Raw genomic sequence first — 18,156 nt, forward strand, 5'->3', positions numbered from 1 at the left:
CTCCTACCAGGTTCCTTAAGGTACAGCCAATTACAGAGCTATGGATCTATTATTTTATTATTTATTATTATTTATTAGATTTGTATGCCGCCCCTCTCCGAAGACTCGGGGCGGCTAGTCTAGTTTACTACAAACTATTTATTTTTCTCATGCTTTATCATGGTCCTTTTTATCTTGTTAATTTTGCCAAGTTGTAATACAAGCAAAATTTTTGTACTTTATTAAAAATATCTAATAAATTCTAGATACCTGGATTACAAGTCTGTCTTTCAGGAAAATCTGACAAATTTATTACACATGGCCAATGAACCATGTAGAAGTTGGTCTGCATCATCAGCTATGCATCATACTGAATTGCAAATCATATGGTTCACAATATTTTCAAATATAAAAAGAATAGCTTCGTAAAGAGATAACAAAGATGTAGTATGGACGTCATTGGAATACATACCTTTGAGCACGAAGTTGTTTTGCCACTTCCTTGCAAGCCTACAAACATGATGATATTTTGTTTTCCTTTTGTGGGGGTCCAAGCTTTGACTCCAGGATCTACAAGCTGTAAAATAAAATGCAGCATAATTTCCAGAATCACAAAATATTTACAAAACCTTTGGGTTTTGTTTTGCATATTTTAGATTGTGTGTATTTTCCAGTATCACTTTTCCTGCTAGATTCTGAAAGTCAGAAATCAAGGTTATGATATTCTACTTTCTGCTTCAATAACATACAACAAGAGAGCAATAAAACAACAAACACCTCTGCCCCACAGAACAGTTCCAGTCCTTCACATTCCTCAATTTACATTGGTGCTACTGGCATTAGCAAGGACAGTGCCTTTAAGATGCAAAATAGACTGCCTTCTTTCTTCTCCTTTTTGTTTTTAATAATTTCCATAAAAGAGATACAAAGATGCCTATAGTGTCTAACATTGACGAGAAAAAGCCAATTTGAGGAAATAATAGTTTAATTTACAATACAACTTATGCTAAGTGGGTTTATTTTAAATATGGACTGTTGAGAAATCATAGTAGACTGGTGTATATATACTGTATTTTTCAGAGTAAGAGACACACCTTTTTTTCCCTAAAAGAGGGTGGAAATGTTAGTACAATGCTATGAAGCAGATGGTTTCAATCAATGGCATACCTCATCATTGCAACAGATTCACTTTAAAATGGCCATGTATTATTCACATACATACATGCATATCTATACACATAGATACATGCCTAGAATGTGTGCCTATAGGTTAGAAAACAATACTTTAATTTTACCTTAACAAGTTCTTTAAAGACGGCATGTTGTATCATTTTTCTTTTGTTGAGTCCAGAAGCCATTTCTTCAAGGTCAATAGCAGATCTATGGTTGGAAAAGGGAAAAATTAATATAAGATGACTTCAAAATACATGTCAAGATCTAGAGACCCTCTGGATTTGCATGCAAAATAAAGACGGTTCTGTCATTAGAATTGGGGTGATCTATAGGCCTCCAGGGCAATCTGAGGAATATGACAACAAGATGGTGGATGAAATTACCCAAATGGCAGTAAAGGGAGATATTGTGGTTATGGGTGATTTCAACATGCCTGATGTTGACTGGAATATCCCCAGTGCCCTTACATGCAAAAGTAAGAATATAGTAGAGGCCTTTACAGGAGCAGCTCTGGCACAGCTGGTTAAGACACCAACTAGAGGGGAGAATATTCTAGATTTAGTTTTTACGAATGGGAATTGGGTTTCAGATGTCAAGGTGGGAGAAAATTTAGGTTGCAGTGACCATCTATGTTTGTGGTTTGATGTAAAAACTCATTGTGAGCAATCCTATAATGCAACCAAAGTATTGGATTTCAGAAAAACAAATTTTAATGCAATGGGGGAATATTTAGATAATGAATTAAAGGGGAGGGATAAAATGGCAGGAGCGAGCACCCAGTGGACTGTATTTAAAAAGGCCATCTTAAAAGCCACTGGACTGTATGTAAGACAAATAACTAAAGGTAAAAGGAAGAAGAAACCGCTATGGTTTAGCAATGATGTAAGGACTATAGTCAATGAAAAAAAGGCTGCCTATAGGAGGTATAAAGAGTCTGGAAGTATAGCTGATAGGGAGGTGTATAAAATGAGACAGAAGGAGGCGAAACAGATAATATATGCTGCTAAAGCCTCAAAAGAGGAAGAAATTGCCAAATCTCTAAAGAAGGGGGATAAAACCTTCTTCAGATATATTAGTGATAAGAAGAAGAAAAACTGCGGCATCACGAAGCTTAGTACCGGGAAAAATACATGCATTAATGGGAATAAGGAGATCGCTGACCATTTCAATAGCTACTTCTGTTCAGTTTTCTCAAAAGACACCTTACAAAATAATAGTATAGAGGGATATAGCATTGCCTCCAACTGTACGGATTCAGCTCCAGTGATCTTAGAAGCCGATGTCTTAGAAGAACTTGAACGATTAAAGATAAATAAGGCAATGGGTCCAGATGGCATCCACCCCAGAGTTCTTAAAGAACTCAGATCTGTCATTGCTACCCCCCTGACTGATTTGTTTAACCAATCCTTGTTAACAGGAGATGTTCCTGAGGATTGGAGAATGGCAAGTGTTGTGCCTATCCACAAGAAGGGCAGTAGAGAAGAAGCTGGTAACTACAGGCCAGTTAGCTTGACATCAGTTGTCGTTAAAATGATGGAGACTCTACTGAAAAAGAGGATAAATCAGCACCTAAAAAACAATAAATTATTGGACCCAAATCAGCATGGCTTTACTGAAGGCAAATCATGTCAGACTAATCTCATTGATTTCTTTGACTATGTCACAAAGGTGTTGGATGAAGGTGGTGCCGTGGATATTGCCTACCTGGACTTCAGCAAAGCCTTTGATACGGTTCCACATAAAGAGCTGATAGATAAATTAGTGAAGATTGGACTTAATCCCTGGATAGTTCAATGGATTTGCAGCTGGCTGAAGCATAGACACCAGAGGGTTGTTGTGAATGGCGAGTATTCTGAGCAGAGTCAGGTTACAAGCGGTGTGCCACAAGGGTCTGTTCTGGGTCCTATTCTTTTTAATATGTTTGTGAGTGACATAGGGGAAGGTCTGGTAGGGAAGGTTTGCCTATTTGCCGATGACTCTAAAGTGTGCAATAGGGTTGATATTCCTGGAGGCGTCGGCAATATGGTAAATGATTTAGCTTTACTAGATAAATGGTCAAAGCAATGGAAACTGCAGTTTAATGTTTCCAAATGTAAAATAATGCACTTGGGGAAAAGGAATCCTCAATCTGACTATTGTATTGGCAGTTCTGTGTTAGCAAATACTTCAAAAGAAAAGGATTTAGGCGTAGTGATTTCTGACAGTCTCAAAACGGGTGAACAGTGCAGTCAGGCAGTAGGGAAAGCAAGTAGGATGCTTGGCTGCATAGCTAGAGGTATAACAAGCAGGAAGAGGGAGATTATGATCCCGCTATATAGAATGCTGGTGAGACCACATTTGGAATACTGTGTTCAGTTCTGGAGACCTCACCTACAAAAAGATATTGACAAAATTGAACGGGTCCAAAGACGGGCTACAAGAATGGTGGAAGGTCTTAAGTATAAAACGTATCAGGAAAGACTTAATGAACTCAATCTGTATAGTCTGGAGGACAGAAGGAAAAGGGGGGACATGATCGAAACATTTAAATATATTAAAGGGTTAAATAAGGTCCAGGAGGGAAGTGTTTTTAATAGGAAAGTGAACACAAGAACAAGGGGACACAATCTGAGGTTAGTTGGGGGAAAGATCAAAAGCAACATGAGAAAATATTATTTTACTGAAAGAGTAGTAGATCCTTGGAACAAACTTCCAGCAGACGTGGTAGATAAATCCACAGTAACTGAATTTAAACATGCCTGGGATAAACATATATCCATCCTAAGATAAAATACAGAAAATAGTATAAGGGCAGACTAGATGGACCATGGGGTCTTTTTCTGCCGTCAGACTTCTATGTTTCTATGTTTCAATATTAGGGACTGAACTAATATAATTTATGTTCCACTGTTATACTGAGGATCTGGGGTAGGTACTTAATATAGAGTGAACTATGTCTTTCCTTAAAAATACCATCATTCATATGATGGTAATTATCTTCAAATAAGACAAAAATGTTCCCTCAAACCAAGATCAGTTTCTGATCACTACTAGTGTAATTTTTATGGCAACAATAAAGAATTACTGTAGTTGGCTACTGCTTCTTCCAAGAGGGATGACAACTTCCTATTGTAGCCTACAACCCTGGAGTCTCAGGATAACCTCTCATCCTGCCTTCCTTACTTAGATCGATGTTTTCCACACTTAACTTTAAGAAGTGTGGACCTGAACTTTCAAAATTCTCCAGCCAGCATCTTTTCATTTTTTTCAGCTTAAGTAATATTGCTTAGGTAGATCTCACTGTACTTTGTATTCCAGCTTCCTATTTATCTTTCCTCCAGAAGTCTGGCCCAATGTACAACTAATTTTATCTCTTATCTTCTTTCTCAAGGAAGAATTCTGATTTTTTTTAAAAAATATATTTTATTGAATTATGTACATTTTTTAAAAAGACAAACATTAAATAAAATAAAACACACATTTACATTTAGATCTAATTTGACAGTAGGGCTACCAGTCTATTTTGACTACCTGTCACGTCAGGATTTGAATGTCTTTTAGGTTTCCTTGGTCTAAAATTTCTGAGTATTTAACCATTTTGTGTACATCTGTTGTGATGTGTAATTGCTTCCATACTAGAAAACCAAATTGAGATTTCTCTGTAGTGCTGCTGTTTTATTTTAGTCCAAATCTTATATAGTGAGTCTCTGATTTTGTGTTTTTGAAAATATGAATGTGATTTATGTTCTTCATCCCAGAGAAACCCACGCCAACCAACCTGTAGGTGGAGTTTCTCAAGCATCAATATCCTTTTATTTCTAATTTGTATCCAGTCTATAACCCATTGTAATGCTGCTGACTGGTAGTAGAGTCCAAGTCAGGAAGTCCAAAGCCCTCTTGCTTCCTATTGCCCAAATTAATTTCAATATTATCTTATTTAAATGTTGGTAAAATTGTTATTTTAATGATCGCTACTCTTCCAATCAGGGAAATTGGCGATTTATTCCATTTTTCCAGGCATTTTTCTATTAGTTTACTTAGTTTTTCATAATTATAATTATCCTCTTTGATTGTAATGCATTTGGCAGTTAAAATTATTCCTAAATATTGAGTTTTCTTCACAATTTGAATTCCCAGTTTCTCTTCCAATTCTTGATTTTGTTTATTTGATAAGTTTTTAGATATTATATTATTTTTATTTTTATTGATTTTTAGGCTCGCCACCATTCCAAATTGATTGATTTCATTTATCAATTTTGGTCCTGTCTCTATTGGATTCTCTATATTAAAAAACACATCATCGGCAAAGGTCTGTAATTTATATTCCTTCTGTCTAATTTTAAGTCCTTTAATGTCCGAATTTTGCCTAATTTGTTGTAATAATGTCTCCAGGGCAAGTATAAATCGCAAGGTGTACAGTGGACATCCTTACCGGACTCACTTTTGTATATTAAAATTTGGCATAATCTCTCCACCTATCATTATTTTTGCAGTTTGTTTTGAATATATTGTTTGGATCATTCTTATATATATTTTTTCTGAAATTCATCATTTCTAATTTATTAATAAGAAAATCCCAATTTAGGTTGTTGAAGGTCTTTTGTGCGTCAAGGAACATAAATCCCATGAGTCTTCCTAGGTTTACTTCATAATATTCCAATATGTCTAGAATTGTTCTGATATTGTTTTTAATGTGTCTATCTGGTAAAAAACCAAGTTGATCTGGATGTAAAATTGTGTTGAGTAAATTTTTTAATCTCTCTGCCATTATTGTCATAAAAAAATTATAATCAGCGTTGAGCCGCGAGATTGGCCTATAGTTTTGTATCTTGTATTTTTGTGCTGTATCTTTAGGAATCAGTGTTATTATTGACTCTGCCCAGATTTATGGAGCTTTCCCTTTATTTAATACTTCATTATAGGTTGCCAACAGCAATTATTTCAATGAGTTCTGCAATTATATGTAGCATTCTGCTGGCGTCATCCGGACCTAGGGTTTTGTTATTTTTTTGCTTCTGTATTGCTTTCTCTAGTTCTCCAATTGTTATGTCTTCATCTAAAATATTTTTCTCCAGTTCGGTGATTGGTACAATATTAACTTGGAGATAGTTCTGTAAATGCTCTTCCTTTATTTCATCTTTCTGTATAATTCACTAAAGTATTTGATCATTATATCCTTTTTTTTCTTCCATTCCTGATTTTATATTACCCTTTTCATCTTCTAACTGTTGTACAGTGATACCTCTACCTAAGAACGCCTCTACTTATGAACTTTTCTAGATCAGAACCAGGTGTTCAATATTTTTTTGCCTCTTCTCAAGAACCATTTTTCACTTACAAACCCAAGCCTCCGAAACTGTAACCGAAAAAGGCAGGGAGAAGCCTCTGTGGGACCTCTCTAGGAATATCCTGGGAGGAAACAGGGCTGGAAAAGGTGGGGAGAAGCCTCCATGGGGTCTCTCTAGAAATCTCCTGGGACGAAACAGGGCCAGAAAAGGTGGGTAGAAGCCTCCATGGGGCCTCTCTAGGAATCTCCTGGGAGGAAACAGGGCCGGAAAAGACAGAGAAAAGCCTCTGTGGGGCCTCTCTAGGAATCTCCTGGGAGGAAACAGGGCTGGAAAAGGTGGGGAGAAGCCTCCATGGGGTCTCTCTAGAAATCTCCTGGGACGAAACAGGGCCAGAAAAGGTGGGTAGAAGCCTCCACGGGGCCTCTCTAGGAATCTCCTGGGAGGAAACAAGGGCCTCCACCCTCCCTGTGGTTTCCCCAGTCACGTGTATTATTTGCTTTTACATTGATTCCTATGAGAAAAATTGCCACAGAACGAATTAAGTTCGTAAGTAGAGGTACCACTATATATATTTTTTCTCCTTTTCTTCCCTTAGTTTGTAAGCCAATCCCTTCCCGGGTTTGTTGGAATGTTCAAAATAGTTTTGTCTAGCTAATTTAATTTTTCAAGCTACTTTCTCTTGTGTTATTACATTTATTTTGTGTTTCAATAATTATTTTTCTTCTTTAATCTTATTGTATGGGGGTTCCATCTGCTGCTTGTATTCTAGTTCTCCTATACTATTTTGTAATTCATTTATTTGTTTATTTTTATTCCTATTTATCCTTATTTATTTATTGGATTTGTATGCCGCCCCTCTCCGACGACTCGGGGCAGCTCACAGCATATCAAAAGAACATAGCAAATAAATCTAGAAATCCAATTAATATGACTAAAAACTTTAAAAGCTCCAATATAGTTTAAAAACATTCGTCACCATTCACTCCACAGAACATACTAAGACACTTGTTGGTCATGGGGTCTTAGGATCTAATGGTCTCAGACCTGGCGGCATAAATAGGTCTTTAAACTTTTACGGAAGGCATGGAGGGTGGGGGCAGTGCGAATCTCCAGGGGGAGCTGATTCCAGAGGGGTGGGGCCCCCACAGAGAAGGCTCTTCCCCTAGGCCCCGCCAACCGACATTGTCTGGTTGAGGGGACCCTGAGGAGGCCAATTCTGTGGGACCTGACCGGGCACTGAGATTTGTGCGGCAGAAGGTGGTCTCGGAGGTAATCTGGCCCAATGCCATGTAGGGCTTTGTAGGTCATAGCCAACACTTTGAATTGTGTGTAGAAACTAATCGGCAGCCAATGCAGTCCGCAGAGTGATGGTGAAATTTGGGTATGCCTTGGGAGGCCCATAACTGTTCGCGCGGCTGCATTTTGGACAATTTGAAATTTCCAAACACTCTTCAAAGGTAGCCCCATATAGAGAGCATTGCAGTAGTATAGACCAGCGTTTCCCAACCGGTGTGCCGCGGCACACTAGTGTGCCGCGAGACACCGTCAGGTTTGCCGCGGCGCCCCTAGGAAGCTCCAGCTGGGCGGGGCGCTGCCGGTGCCGGACCGCCGTATCCGGCGTTCTCCTGCTGGGCCCCAAAGAAGGAAGGCGGGAAAAAGGAGGCAGGGGCAGGGAGGTGCGGCAGTAGAAGTAAAGGGAGCCGCGGCTGCCCCTGCCTCCCCACGGTGCCTCCGGCCAAACGCGCCCCTGGCTTCTCCGCCCTGCCCCATTGCCTGCCCGATCCGCCCACTCTCCTCCGCCACCGCCACCGCCTCAAGCCTTGGGGCGCGATCCGCCCACTCTCCTCCGCCGCCGCCTCCTGCCTTGGGGCGAGCAATCCAAGAGTCCGGGACTGTGTGGCTTTGTGCCATGAAGAGAAAACGGCCGACTTTTCCCTGCTGCCGTTTTCTCTTCATGGCGCAAAGCCACACAGTCCCGGACTCCCGGATCGCTTGCTTCTCCGGTCAGCAAAGCCATCTGCCCAGGAAAGCGCTGCGCTGGCCGGAAAAGCGAGCGATCCGGGAGTCCGGGACTGTGTGGCTTTGCGCCATGAAGAGAAAACGGCAGCAGGGAAAAGTCGGCCGGGCTAACGGGAGGCGGCGCGAGGCCTGGCGCTGGGGACGTCTGGGAGGGCAAGGAGGCTGATGGCTGCTGCGCACTCCACTCTCTCTCCGGCTCTCTCTCACTCTTTCTTTTTCTCTCTGTTGCTGGCGTGGTGAACGAGAGAGAAAGAGAGAGAGAGAAAAAGGAGGGGAGAGAGAATGAGAGAGAAAGAAAGCAAGCGAAAGAGAGGGAAAGAAAGCGAGAGAGAGAGAAAGAAAGGGGGGAAGGAGGGAGAGGGAAAGAGAGCAAAAAAGAGAGGCAGAAAAGGATGGAGAGAAAGAAAGGAAGGAAGGAAGAGAGAGAAAGAGGGAGGGAGAAATAGACTGAAATGGAGGAAGAGATATTTTTTTTGTCCAAACTTTTCTTTAGGGCGCCCCCCCCCCCCCATAAATCTTGCATGGTTGTTTCATCATTTCAAATCTCTTTTTTAAAATAGCGTAATTCTCTTTCCATGTACTGAATATACAGTGATCCCCCGCTCGTTGCGAGGGTTCCGTTCCAGGACCCCCCGCAACGAGCGGGTTTTCGCGAAGTAGCGCTGCGGAAGTAAAAACACCATCTGCGCATGTGCAGATGGTGTTTTAAACTTCCGCAGCGCTAGCGAGGAGCCGAAGATTGGGGGGCGGCGCGGCTATTTTAAAACATCGCCGCAGACATGGGGGGCTCGCTAGCACCCCCCCGAACCCCCAACCCGGGTTTGGGGGGTACTAGCAAGCCCCCCATGTCGGCGACGATGTTTTAAAAGAGCCGCGCCGCCCCCAATCTTCGGCTCCTCAGCGGCGAGCGAGCGAGCGAAGCCAAGCCGGCAGCAATGTCGCCACCGCTGCAGCCAACGCGCGCTACGATCTTCCGGGCCAGCCAGGCTCAGTCACGGAAGTCAGCCGCTTGGCCCGGGATGCTGGGCCGAGAGGAGCCGGGCTTGATCCGCTGAGCCTGGCTGGCCCGGAAGATCATAGCGCGCGTTGGCTGCAGCGGTGGCGACATTGCTGCCGGCTTGGCTTCGCTCGCCGCGCCGCCCCCCAATCTTCGGCTCCTCAGCGGCGAGCGAGCGAGCGAAGCCAAGCCGGCAGCAATGTCGCCACCGCTGCAGCCAACGCGCGCTACGATCTTCCGGGCCAGCCAGGCTCAGCGGATCAAGCCCGGCTCCTCGTAGCGCGCGTTGGCTGCAGCGGCGGCGACATTGCTGCCGGCTTGGCTTCGCTCGCCGCTGCAGCCAACGCGCGCTACGATCTTCCGGGCCAGCCAGGCTCAGTCACGGAAGGCAGCTGCTTGGCCCGGGATGCTGGGCCGAAAGGAGCCGGGCTTGAAGATCGCAGCGCGCGTTGGCTGCGGTGGCGAGGGCTTGCGATGGAGGGTGGAGGAAGCGGCCATGGGAGGGCGAGCTGCCTCAGGGAGGAGGATCGGGCGGGACCAGGTGGGGGCTAGAATTTCTCCGCCAGGGCGAAGGGCGGGCGAGCGGCGAAGGGCGGGCGAGCGGGTGCTGGGGAGGGCTTCTCGCCCTCCCGCCAGCAAGAGGGGGAGCGAACGGCGTGGGCAGGCGAAGGGCGGGCGAGCGGCAGCGAGGAGTTTGCATGGGCGGTGGGGAAACTCCTCGCTGATGCCAGCAAGAGGGGGAAGACACAGGGAAGCCGCCCAGCAGCTGATCTCCCGGTTGCCATCTACGCATGCGTGCCCATAGAAAAAAAAAAGGGCACGCATGCGTAGATGGTATTTTGACTTCCGGGTTGAAAAATCGCAAAGTACCCTGTTCGCAATGGTCGGGGACGCAATAAACGGGGGATCACTGTAGTTGTTTTCCCTTATTATTCTCTGATCTGAAGTCCATCTCTTATTTCCTTTGTTCCTTATTATAGTAAATAAAATAAAATAAGATTATGATCGGCCCAAATGTTAGGTTTAATTTCAATTTTTTGTATGCTATTCAATGTTGCTATATCTGTCCAGACCATGTCTAATCTTGACCATGAGTTCTGGGGAGTTGAGTGATATGTATATTGATTTTTATAGGGATGTTTATCTCTCCCTTAGGTCTCTTAGATTAAGTTCTCTTGCCATTTCAAATAAAGCTTTAGGCATAATATTTCTTTCATGATGTTGTTTATTGATTTATAGTCCATTTTTGTATCTACTACTGCATTAAAGTCTCCAACAACTCATACATTTTCTTTTCCCAATTTAATTACTTGTTAATATAGTCTCTGGTAATATTCTTTTTGACTATAATTGGGGGGGGGGGGGAAATAAGTATTATTAAATACTTATTAAATATTATTTTCCTTTGGTTTATTGAGATTTCTAGTATGAGTGTTCTACCTTCTATATCTTGACAAATTTGTTTAGGTTATAACCAATTTCTGACGTAAATTGCAATTCCTCTTTTTTTTTGAATCGGCCAATGATGTGTATAATTTTCCTAGTTTTGGTGTGTCTAGTAATTTAATGTCATATTTTTTTAATGTGTACCTCCTGTAAGCAAATTATATCTAAATTTTGTTTTTTGCAATTTGTTGAAATTTGTCTTCTTCTGATTGGCGAGTTTAATCCTTCTACGTTGACTCACTTATACCCATTTTTCACACTTAAGACTGTTGCAGCATCCATGTGGTTACCTAATCAAAATTCAGACACTTAACAACGGACTCGTATTTTATCAGTTGCAATGTCCCAGTATCATGGGCAAAATTAATTTAACAAATGTCTTGCTTAGCAACAGAAATTTTGGATTCAATTATGGCTGTAAGTCGAGAGTTACCTGTATGGTAAATTTAAAAAACCCAATTGTTCAGCTGAACAATTATTTTATATACAATTGTGTATATATAAAATTAAATAACATACTGTATTTTTGAGGGGGGAGGGTGAATAAGACACACAGGAGTATAAGATGCACCTTAGGTTTTGGAGAGGAAAATAGGGAAAAATAATCTGCCTACCAAATATTCCTGTGGCTAGTCCTTAGTCTGGTCAGCTTCAGCACATTAGTTTGCTGGTTTTGAGCTCACATGCTTTTTATCCCATTTGGGGATAAAAACCACTTTCTAAAACACTTCTCTCTCTCTCTTCAGAAAAAGAAACAATGAGAAAAGCAGGCAAAGGGAAGACCAGTTCGCTAGCAAAGCACAGAAGATCACTTCACTCATTAGGACCTTGTTAGGACTGAAAAAAAGATGGAAGACTGCTGAAAAAAGGCTCAGCTGATTGTCAGAGGGAGCAGCAATGAAAAAAGCAGGAAAAGGGAAGATCACTTAGCTACATGTTAGGACTGAAAAAAAAGCTTAGTAAAAGCTACATTAGCTTAAGACACAGCCAAATTTTCAGCCTTTTTTAGGGGAGAAAAAAGTGCATCTTATACTCCAAAAATATTTTAGTTATTTAATTTATATGAAATTGAACTTATTACTCAGTGCAATTCCAAATTATTTATGCCCCCCCCCCCCTTTTATAGTGATAAGCAACACTAACAATATAAATAAATTTAATACTTCAAGATAGAGATAAAACATTATTCTTACTTGATTTGGTTCACTTACTTGACATTTTCTCTTAGTTGTTTCACCAGTTTAATGTTGACATCAGCTTCCAATAATGCCGTACAAACTTCTTTTAGCATAGCATTTAAAACCTGTAAGGGCATAAGTGCAATTAAAAAATGTTTCTGTACAATTTATCTTTCCAATGAACATTTTAAATTAATATTTACTGGTTGGAAAATAATACAGAACATAATGAAATTTCATATGGTTAAATCTGGTAGACATAGTGGATTGAGAAATAGACAAAATTTCAGAAGAAATTAATGCATAAGAAATAAGAATGCTATGAATAGCTGTATTATAACAATATACTTAGCAAATGTCACCAATTCACTGAATCTCATCCATGAAATTTCACATAATTCATGATGTATGGAATCCTTATCTTGTTATTTAATATGGGGGTCTTTTCTATCAAACTCAAACTGATAATATTTTCTATATTGTTGCTTTTATTGTATCTCACATGGAAAATGTACCTACCTCTTCATTGATAATGGTAGCATTGCTCAGGGAGCGCAATGCTGAGGTAATCTTTCTCCCAAGGTCTGCTAAAACCATCTTGACAATAGATTCAGCTCAAAAATAACCTATAAAAAGACATAATATGGCTAAAATTATTCTTCACAAGCTATACTTTATCCTTCATATAATAATCAGTAATTAGTAGAGAGACCATTGTTCACTAAGTCTCTTCTGCTTCTGAAATTTTAAGACTCATCCTTCCAATCTCCAAAGTTTTTATGGTGTATTAGGAGATTGGAACAGTGACATTTTTATTTATTTATTTATTTATTTATTTATTTATTTATTACTTAGATTTGTATGCCGCCCCTCTCCGAAGACTCGGGGCGGCTCACAACACGTGGAAACAAATCATAAATAATCTGACAATTTAAAATATTTAAAGATTTAAGAAAGACCCCATATACTAACAGACATACACACAAGCATACCATACATAAATTAAACATGCCCAGGGGGAGATGTTTCAGTTCCCCCATGCCTGACGGCAAAGGTGGGTTTTAAGGAGTTTACGGAAGGCAGGAAGAGTAGGGGCAGTTCTAATCTCCGGGGGGAGTTGGTTCCAGAGGGCCGGTGCCGCCACAGAGAAGGCTCTTCCCCTGGGGCCCGCCAACCGACATTGTTTAGTTGACGGGACCCGGAGAAGGCCCACTCTGTGGGACCTAATCGGTCGCTGGGATTCGTGCGGCAGGAGGCGGTCTCGGAGATATTCTGGTCCAATGCCATGAAGGGCTTTAAAGGTCATAACCAACACTTTGAATTGTGACCGGAAACTGATCGGCAGCCAATGCAGACTGCGGAGTGATGGTGAAACATGGGCATACCTAGGTAAGCCCATGACTGCTCTCGCAGCTGCATTCTGCACGATCTGAAGTTTCCGAACACTTTTCAGAGGTAGCCCCATGTAGAGAGCATTACAGTAGTCGAACCTCGAGGTGATGAGGGCATGAGTGACTGTGAGCAATGAGTCCCGGTCCAGATAGGGCCGCAACTGGTGCACCAGGCGAACCTGGGCAAACGCCCCCCTCGCCACAGCTGAGAGATGGTTTTCTAATGTGAGCTGTGGATCGAGGAGGACGCCCAAGTTGCGGACCCTCTCTGAGGGGGGCAATGATTCCCCCCCCCCAGAGTGATGGACGGACAGATGGGATTGTCCTTGGGAGGCAGAACCCACAGCCACTCCTTCTTATCCGGGTTGAGTTTGAGTCTGTTGACACCCATCCAGGCCCCAACAGCCTCCAGGCACCGGCACATCACTTCCACCGCTTCGTTGACTGGGCATGGGGTGGAGATGTAAAGCTGGGTATCATCGGCATATTGATGATACCTCACCCCATGTCCTTGGATGATCTCACCCAGCGGTTTCATGTAGATGTTGAATAGCAGGGGGGAGAGGACCGACCCCTGAGGTACCCCACAAGGGAGCGACCTCGGAGCCGACCTCTGACCCCCCACTAACACCGACTGCGACCGGCCAGAGAGGTAGGAGGAGAACCACTGAAGAACAGTGCCTCCCACTCCCAACCCCTCCAGCCGGTGCAGAAGGATACCATGGTCGATGGTATCGAAAGCCGCTGAGAGGTCAAGAAGCACCAGGATAGAGGATAAACCCCTGTCCCGGGCCCGCCAGAGATCATCCATCAACGCGACCAAAGCGGTTTCAGTGCTGTAACCGGGCCTGAAGCCTGACTGCTGGGGACCTAGATAATCGGCTTCTTCCAAGGACCGCTGGAGCTGGAGTGCCACCACCTTCTCGACAACCTTCCCCATAAAGGGAAGGTTGGAGACTGGACGATAGTTATTGAGTACGGCTGGGTCCAGGGAGGGCTTCTTGAGGAGGGGGCGCACAAGCGCTTCTTTATAGAGAGATGGAAAGACTCCCCTCCCCAAGGAAGCGTTGGTAATCTCCTGGGTCCAGCTCCGTGTCACCTCCCTGCTGGCCGAAACCAACCAGGAGGGACACGGATCCAGTAAACAGGTGGCGGAACTCACAGCTCACAGCTCCAATGGCCTTGTCCACTTCAGCAGTCCCCAAACACTCCATAAAATCTTTGTGAACACTGAAAGAAGTACAAAATTAATCATCATCACCATCGTCCCATCTTTCATTCAACCATCTGAATTCATTCTCTTATTAAAAGCTTATTTCGATAAAGAAGAACACCACTCTCTTGAGGACTAGGATAAATATAAATTAATATAAACTAAGATTGCAACTGTATTTTAGTTTAATGATTTTATTATCTGTATTAGAAATATATACCGTATTTAAATTTAATATTGATCCTACTCAATCAGTATGAGGGGGGGAGAGATACAATAGATATGTACATATATAGATATAAAACAAATGGATTGCAAGGCCTACTTTTATTGTACTATTCATTATACCAGTAACTTGACTCCAGAGCTACCAAATAAACCGCTGCAATAATTTCCTATGCAATATATAGAAAATATCATTCTCATGACATATACCTGTATTTGAAATCAATCGATCATAAGCCAATATCCTGTTTAGCACCATTTTTCGCTCCTTTTCATCAGTTTGTCTTTTGTACTCCCCATCTCTACTTTCTCTCCTCTTCCTACTTTCTTACTCCTTCTGTCCTTCTCTTCCTTCCCTCCATCCATTCATCTTCTCTCCCCTTCTATTTTCCTATTTTTCCCTCTCCTCTCTTCTCCTCTCCCTTCAGTTTCTACTTCCTCTTCCTCCCTCTTTTACCTTCCCAAGTGCTTCTCCTCCTCATTCACATCATATTTGACAGACTGATATTTTCTTCCTGCCTTTAATCTAACATTCCCCCTCCTAAAAAAAAATATTATTGCTTTGTATCATTCGATATTTAATATTCTGTAATCTAAATAGACCGATCCAATACTACGCTATAGGTATACGTTATTTCTCTAGTGCTGCCTCCTCAAATAATAATAATACTGTAGTCTAGTTTTGTCCCCTAAAGAGGCTTCTTGCTGTGGTTCAACCAGTACAACTTGTGGCATGGCTGAAGCAGGACCTACATTTTAACTTTATTTATTTATATACATATTTATTTTATTTATTTGTCAAACATGTATAGGATATTAGTAGTTTTTATATACATAAGTAAAAAGTAATGATAAAAGAGGCCAATAAGACAGTACAACAGGGATGATAGGCACAGTGGTGTGCTTATGCACGGCCCTTACAGACCTCTTAGAAACGGGGAAAGGTCGACTGTAGACAATCTACAGTTAAAGTTTTTGGGGTTAGGGGAAGAAACCATTGATCACTCTATTGCTGAATAGAGTTTGGAGCAGTTTACATTTAGTTTGAATCTATTATGTGCTTGTGTATTGTGCTTTTTATTTATTTATTTATTTGTTGGACTTATATGCCGCCCCTCTCCGAGGACTCAGGGCGGCTTACAGCGTATAAAAGTACAGAATACAAAAACAAATTCAAATAACTTCACAGGATAGCATGTGTATCTTGTATCGTATCCTGTATGTATCCTGTATATATTTGTATGTACGTATATGATACATATGTATATATGTATAAACACATGTGTGTATATGTACATATGTATGTATCCTGTATGTATCATGTATTGTGCTAACTTCACAGGATAGCATGTGTTTTGCATGTATCCTATGTGTGTGTGTGTGTGTGTGTGTGTATGATTTCTGTCAAATCACCCTAATATACCCAAATATGGGAGGGAGCACAGTCTCTCTTCCTTTTCACTATCAGCAAAAATATGTTACATACATACACACACTCACACACAAATATATATATATATGTATGTATGTATGTATGTATATGTATATGTATATGTATGTATGTATGTATATGTATGTATATGTGTTCTTGTGAACACAAGAACAAGGGGCACAATCTGAGGTAAGTTGGGGGAAAGATTACAAGTAATATGAGAAAATATTATTTTACTGAAAGAGTAGTAGATGCTTGGAACAAACTTCCAGCAGACGTGGTCGGTAAATCCACAGTAACTGAATTTAAACATACCTGGGATAAACATATATCCATCCTAAAATAAAATACAAGAAATAGTATAAGGGCAGACTAGATGGACTGTGAGGTCTTTTTCTGCAGTCAATCTTCTATGCTTCTATGTGTGTGTGTGTGTGTGTGTGTGTGTGTGTGTGTGTGCAACATACAATAACATACAGTATATGTGTATTTTATACACACACATACGTCTGTCTGACTGTCTGTCTGTCTGCTGTAGGTATCGTGTATTGTGCTAACTTCACAGGATAGTACGTGTGCTTCTCCTCCGCCCAAAGCTTTGAAATGTATACCTATGCAAAGGGGCACGTCTGGATAACCTGAAACAGTCTGGAGAGGTCTCATATTTGGGGACTCGGTTTGCCGAAAAGCACACAAAACCTTACCGAGAAACGAAGCGGTGGCCGAATCTGGCCCCGCTCTGAAAGCCACACAACCACCCGGGCTTCTTCGGTGAGGTCCTCGGAAAGCCGCTAAACCAAACCGGGCACCTGTAATGGGCTGCGACGCCTCTCCAGTAGCCAAACCACCAGGAAGAGTGTCACGTCACCACTACCCAAATCAAGTTAGTTATCATCCTTCCCAAGGCAAACTCGGGCATCTGCTTCCGGGTCATCTGTGAGAAACGTCATGTCCCCTCCCTTTGAGCCGGGAGCTAAACATATACAGATATACCAAAAAAAGGAAGAGGCGCGCGCCGGCTTCAGCTTCCGAGTATCCGTTGCTCCGTTGAAAAAACGGTTGTCCTGGATAGCTGTAGAAATATATTTCTACATTTTGCAAAAAACGGTTTATATCTCTCTAATCAAAGCAGTACCGTGAGGTTGCTCTGTAAGTTGAAGAGGGGTTGGACTTCAACTCCCAGAATTCCCAGCCAGGGGGGTAAATTCTGGGAAATCCTTAAAGCAGCTGCGGTTTGAAAACGTAAACGATGAAAGGTTGTAAGGACTTTTGAACTCAAGGAGCCAATTTCGGTGTAGATTGCATAAATTTCCAACATAAAACAATGTTCTGGTCCAGATTCATAGTGATGTTTTAAAGTCTTTTAGCACAATTTAAAATAGGGGGTCTCCAAACTTGGCGCTTTTAAGACTTGTGGACTTCAACTCCCAGAGTTCCCCAGCCAGCTTTGCTGGCTGAGGAACTCTAGGAGTTGAAGTCCACAAGTCTTAAAGGCGCCAAGGTTGGAGACCTCCGATTTAAAGGTAACATTCAACTTTCTAAGCTTTTTCCACCTTTTCTAGAGAAAACCAATGAATAAATCCACACCGTTCGGAATCATGTTTTTCCAAAAACAGCAAAATTATTCCTCGCCACACAAAAAAACGAACGGGGGACGCGCCTCTTGAAATGCGCCTCTATTTGCCGTCAACGTCTTTAAAACAAAAAGAGGATGAATACTAGGAAGTTCCGGGAAGGCTCATCCTAGCCATAATTCTCCGGAGCGGGTGGATGGGAGGGGGGAAATAATGGCAGTTACGTTTGCGCATGCGTTCAAGGCCGAGCGGTCGAGTCGGA

The 18,156-nt window shown here is 42.0% G+C and overlaps 1 protein-coding gene across 2 annotated transcripts in view; it reads right to left on the minus strand.

Annotated features, from left to right (window-relative positions):
- SRP54 (signal recognition particle 54) overlaps window positions 1–18,079 on the minus strand; it is a 54,671-nt gene extending 36,592 nt beyond the window's left edge. Inside the window, exons 1-5 of one of the 2 annotated variants that reach the window (XM_070755590.1) lie at window positions 17,025–17,178; window positions 12,579–12,685; window positions 12,093–12,184; window positions 1,275–1,359; window positions 452–556 (exon numbers count right to left, since the gene is read on the minus strand). In XM_070755590.1, the coding sequence (XP_070611691.1) occupies window positions 452–556; window positions 1,275–1,359; window positions 12,093–12,184; window positions 12,579–12,656 (360 nt within the window). In that variant the 5' untranslated portion in view covers window positions 12,657–12,685; window positions 17,025–17,178. Of the gene's footprint in view, window positions 1–451; window positions 557–1,274; window positions 1,360–12,092; window positions 12,185–12,578; window positions 12,686–17,024 lie in introns of both variants that reach the window. The other variant, XM_070755579.1, reaches the window with a different exon arrangement.
- Between the last annotated feature and the right edge of the window lie 77 nt (window positions 18,080–18,156).

Source organism: Erythrolamprus reginae, chromosome 1, assembly GCF_031021105.1.
Source record: "Erythrolamprus reginae isolate rEryReg1 chromosome 1, rEryReg1.hap1, whole genome shotgun sequence".
NCBI lineage: Eukaryota > Metazoa > Chordata > Lepidosauria > Squamata > Dipsadidae > Erythrolamprus > Erythrolamprus reginae.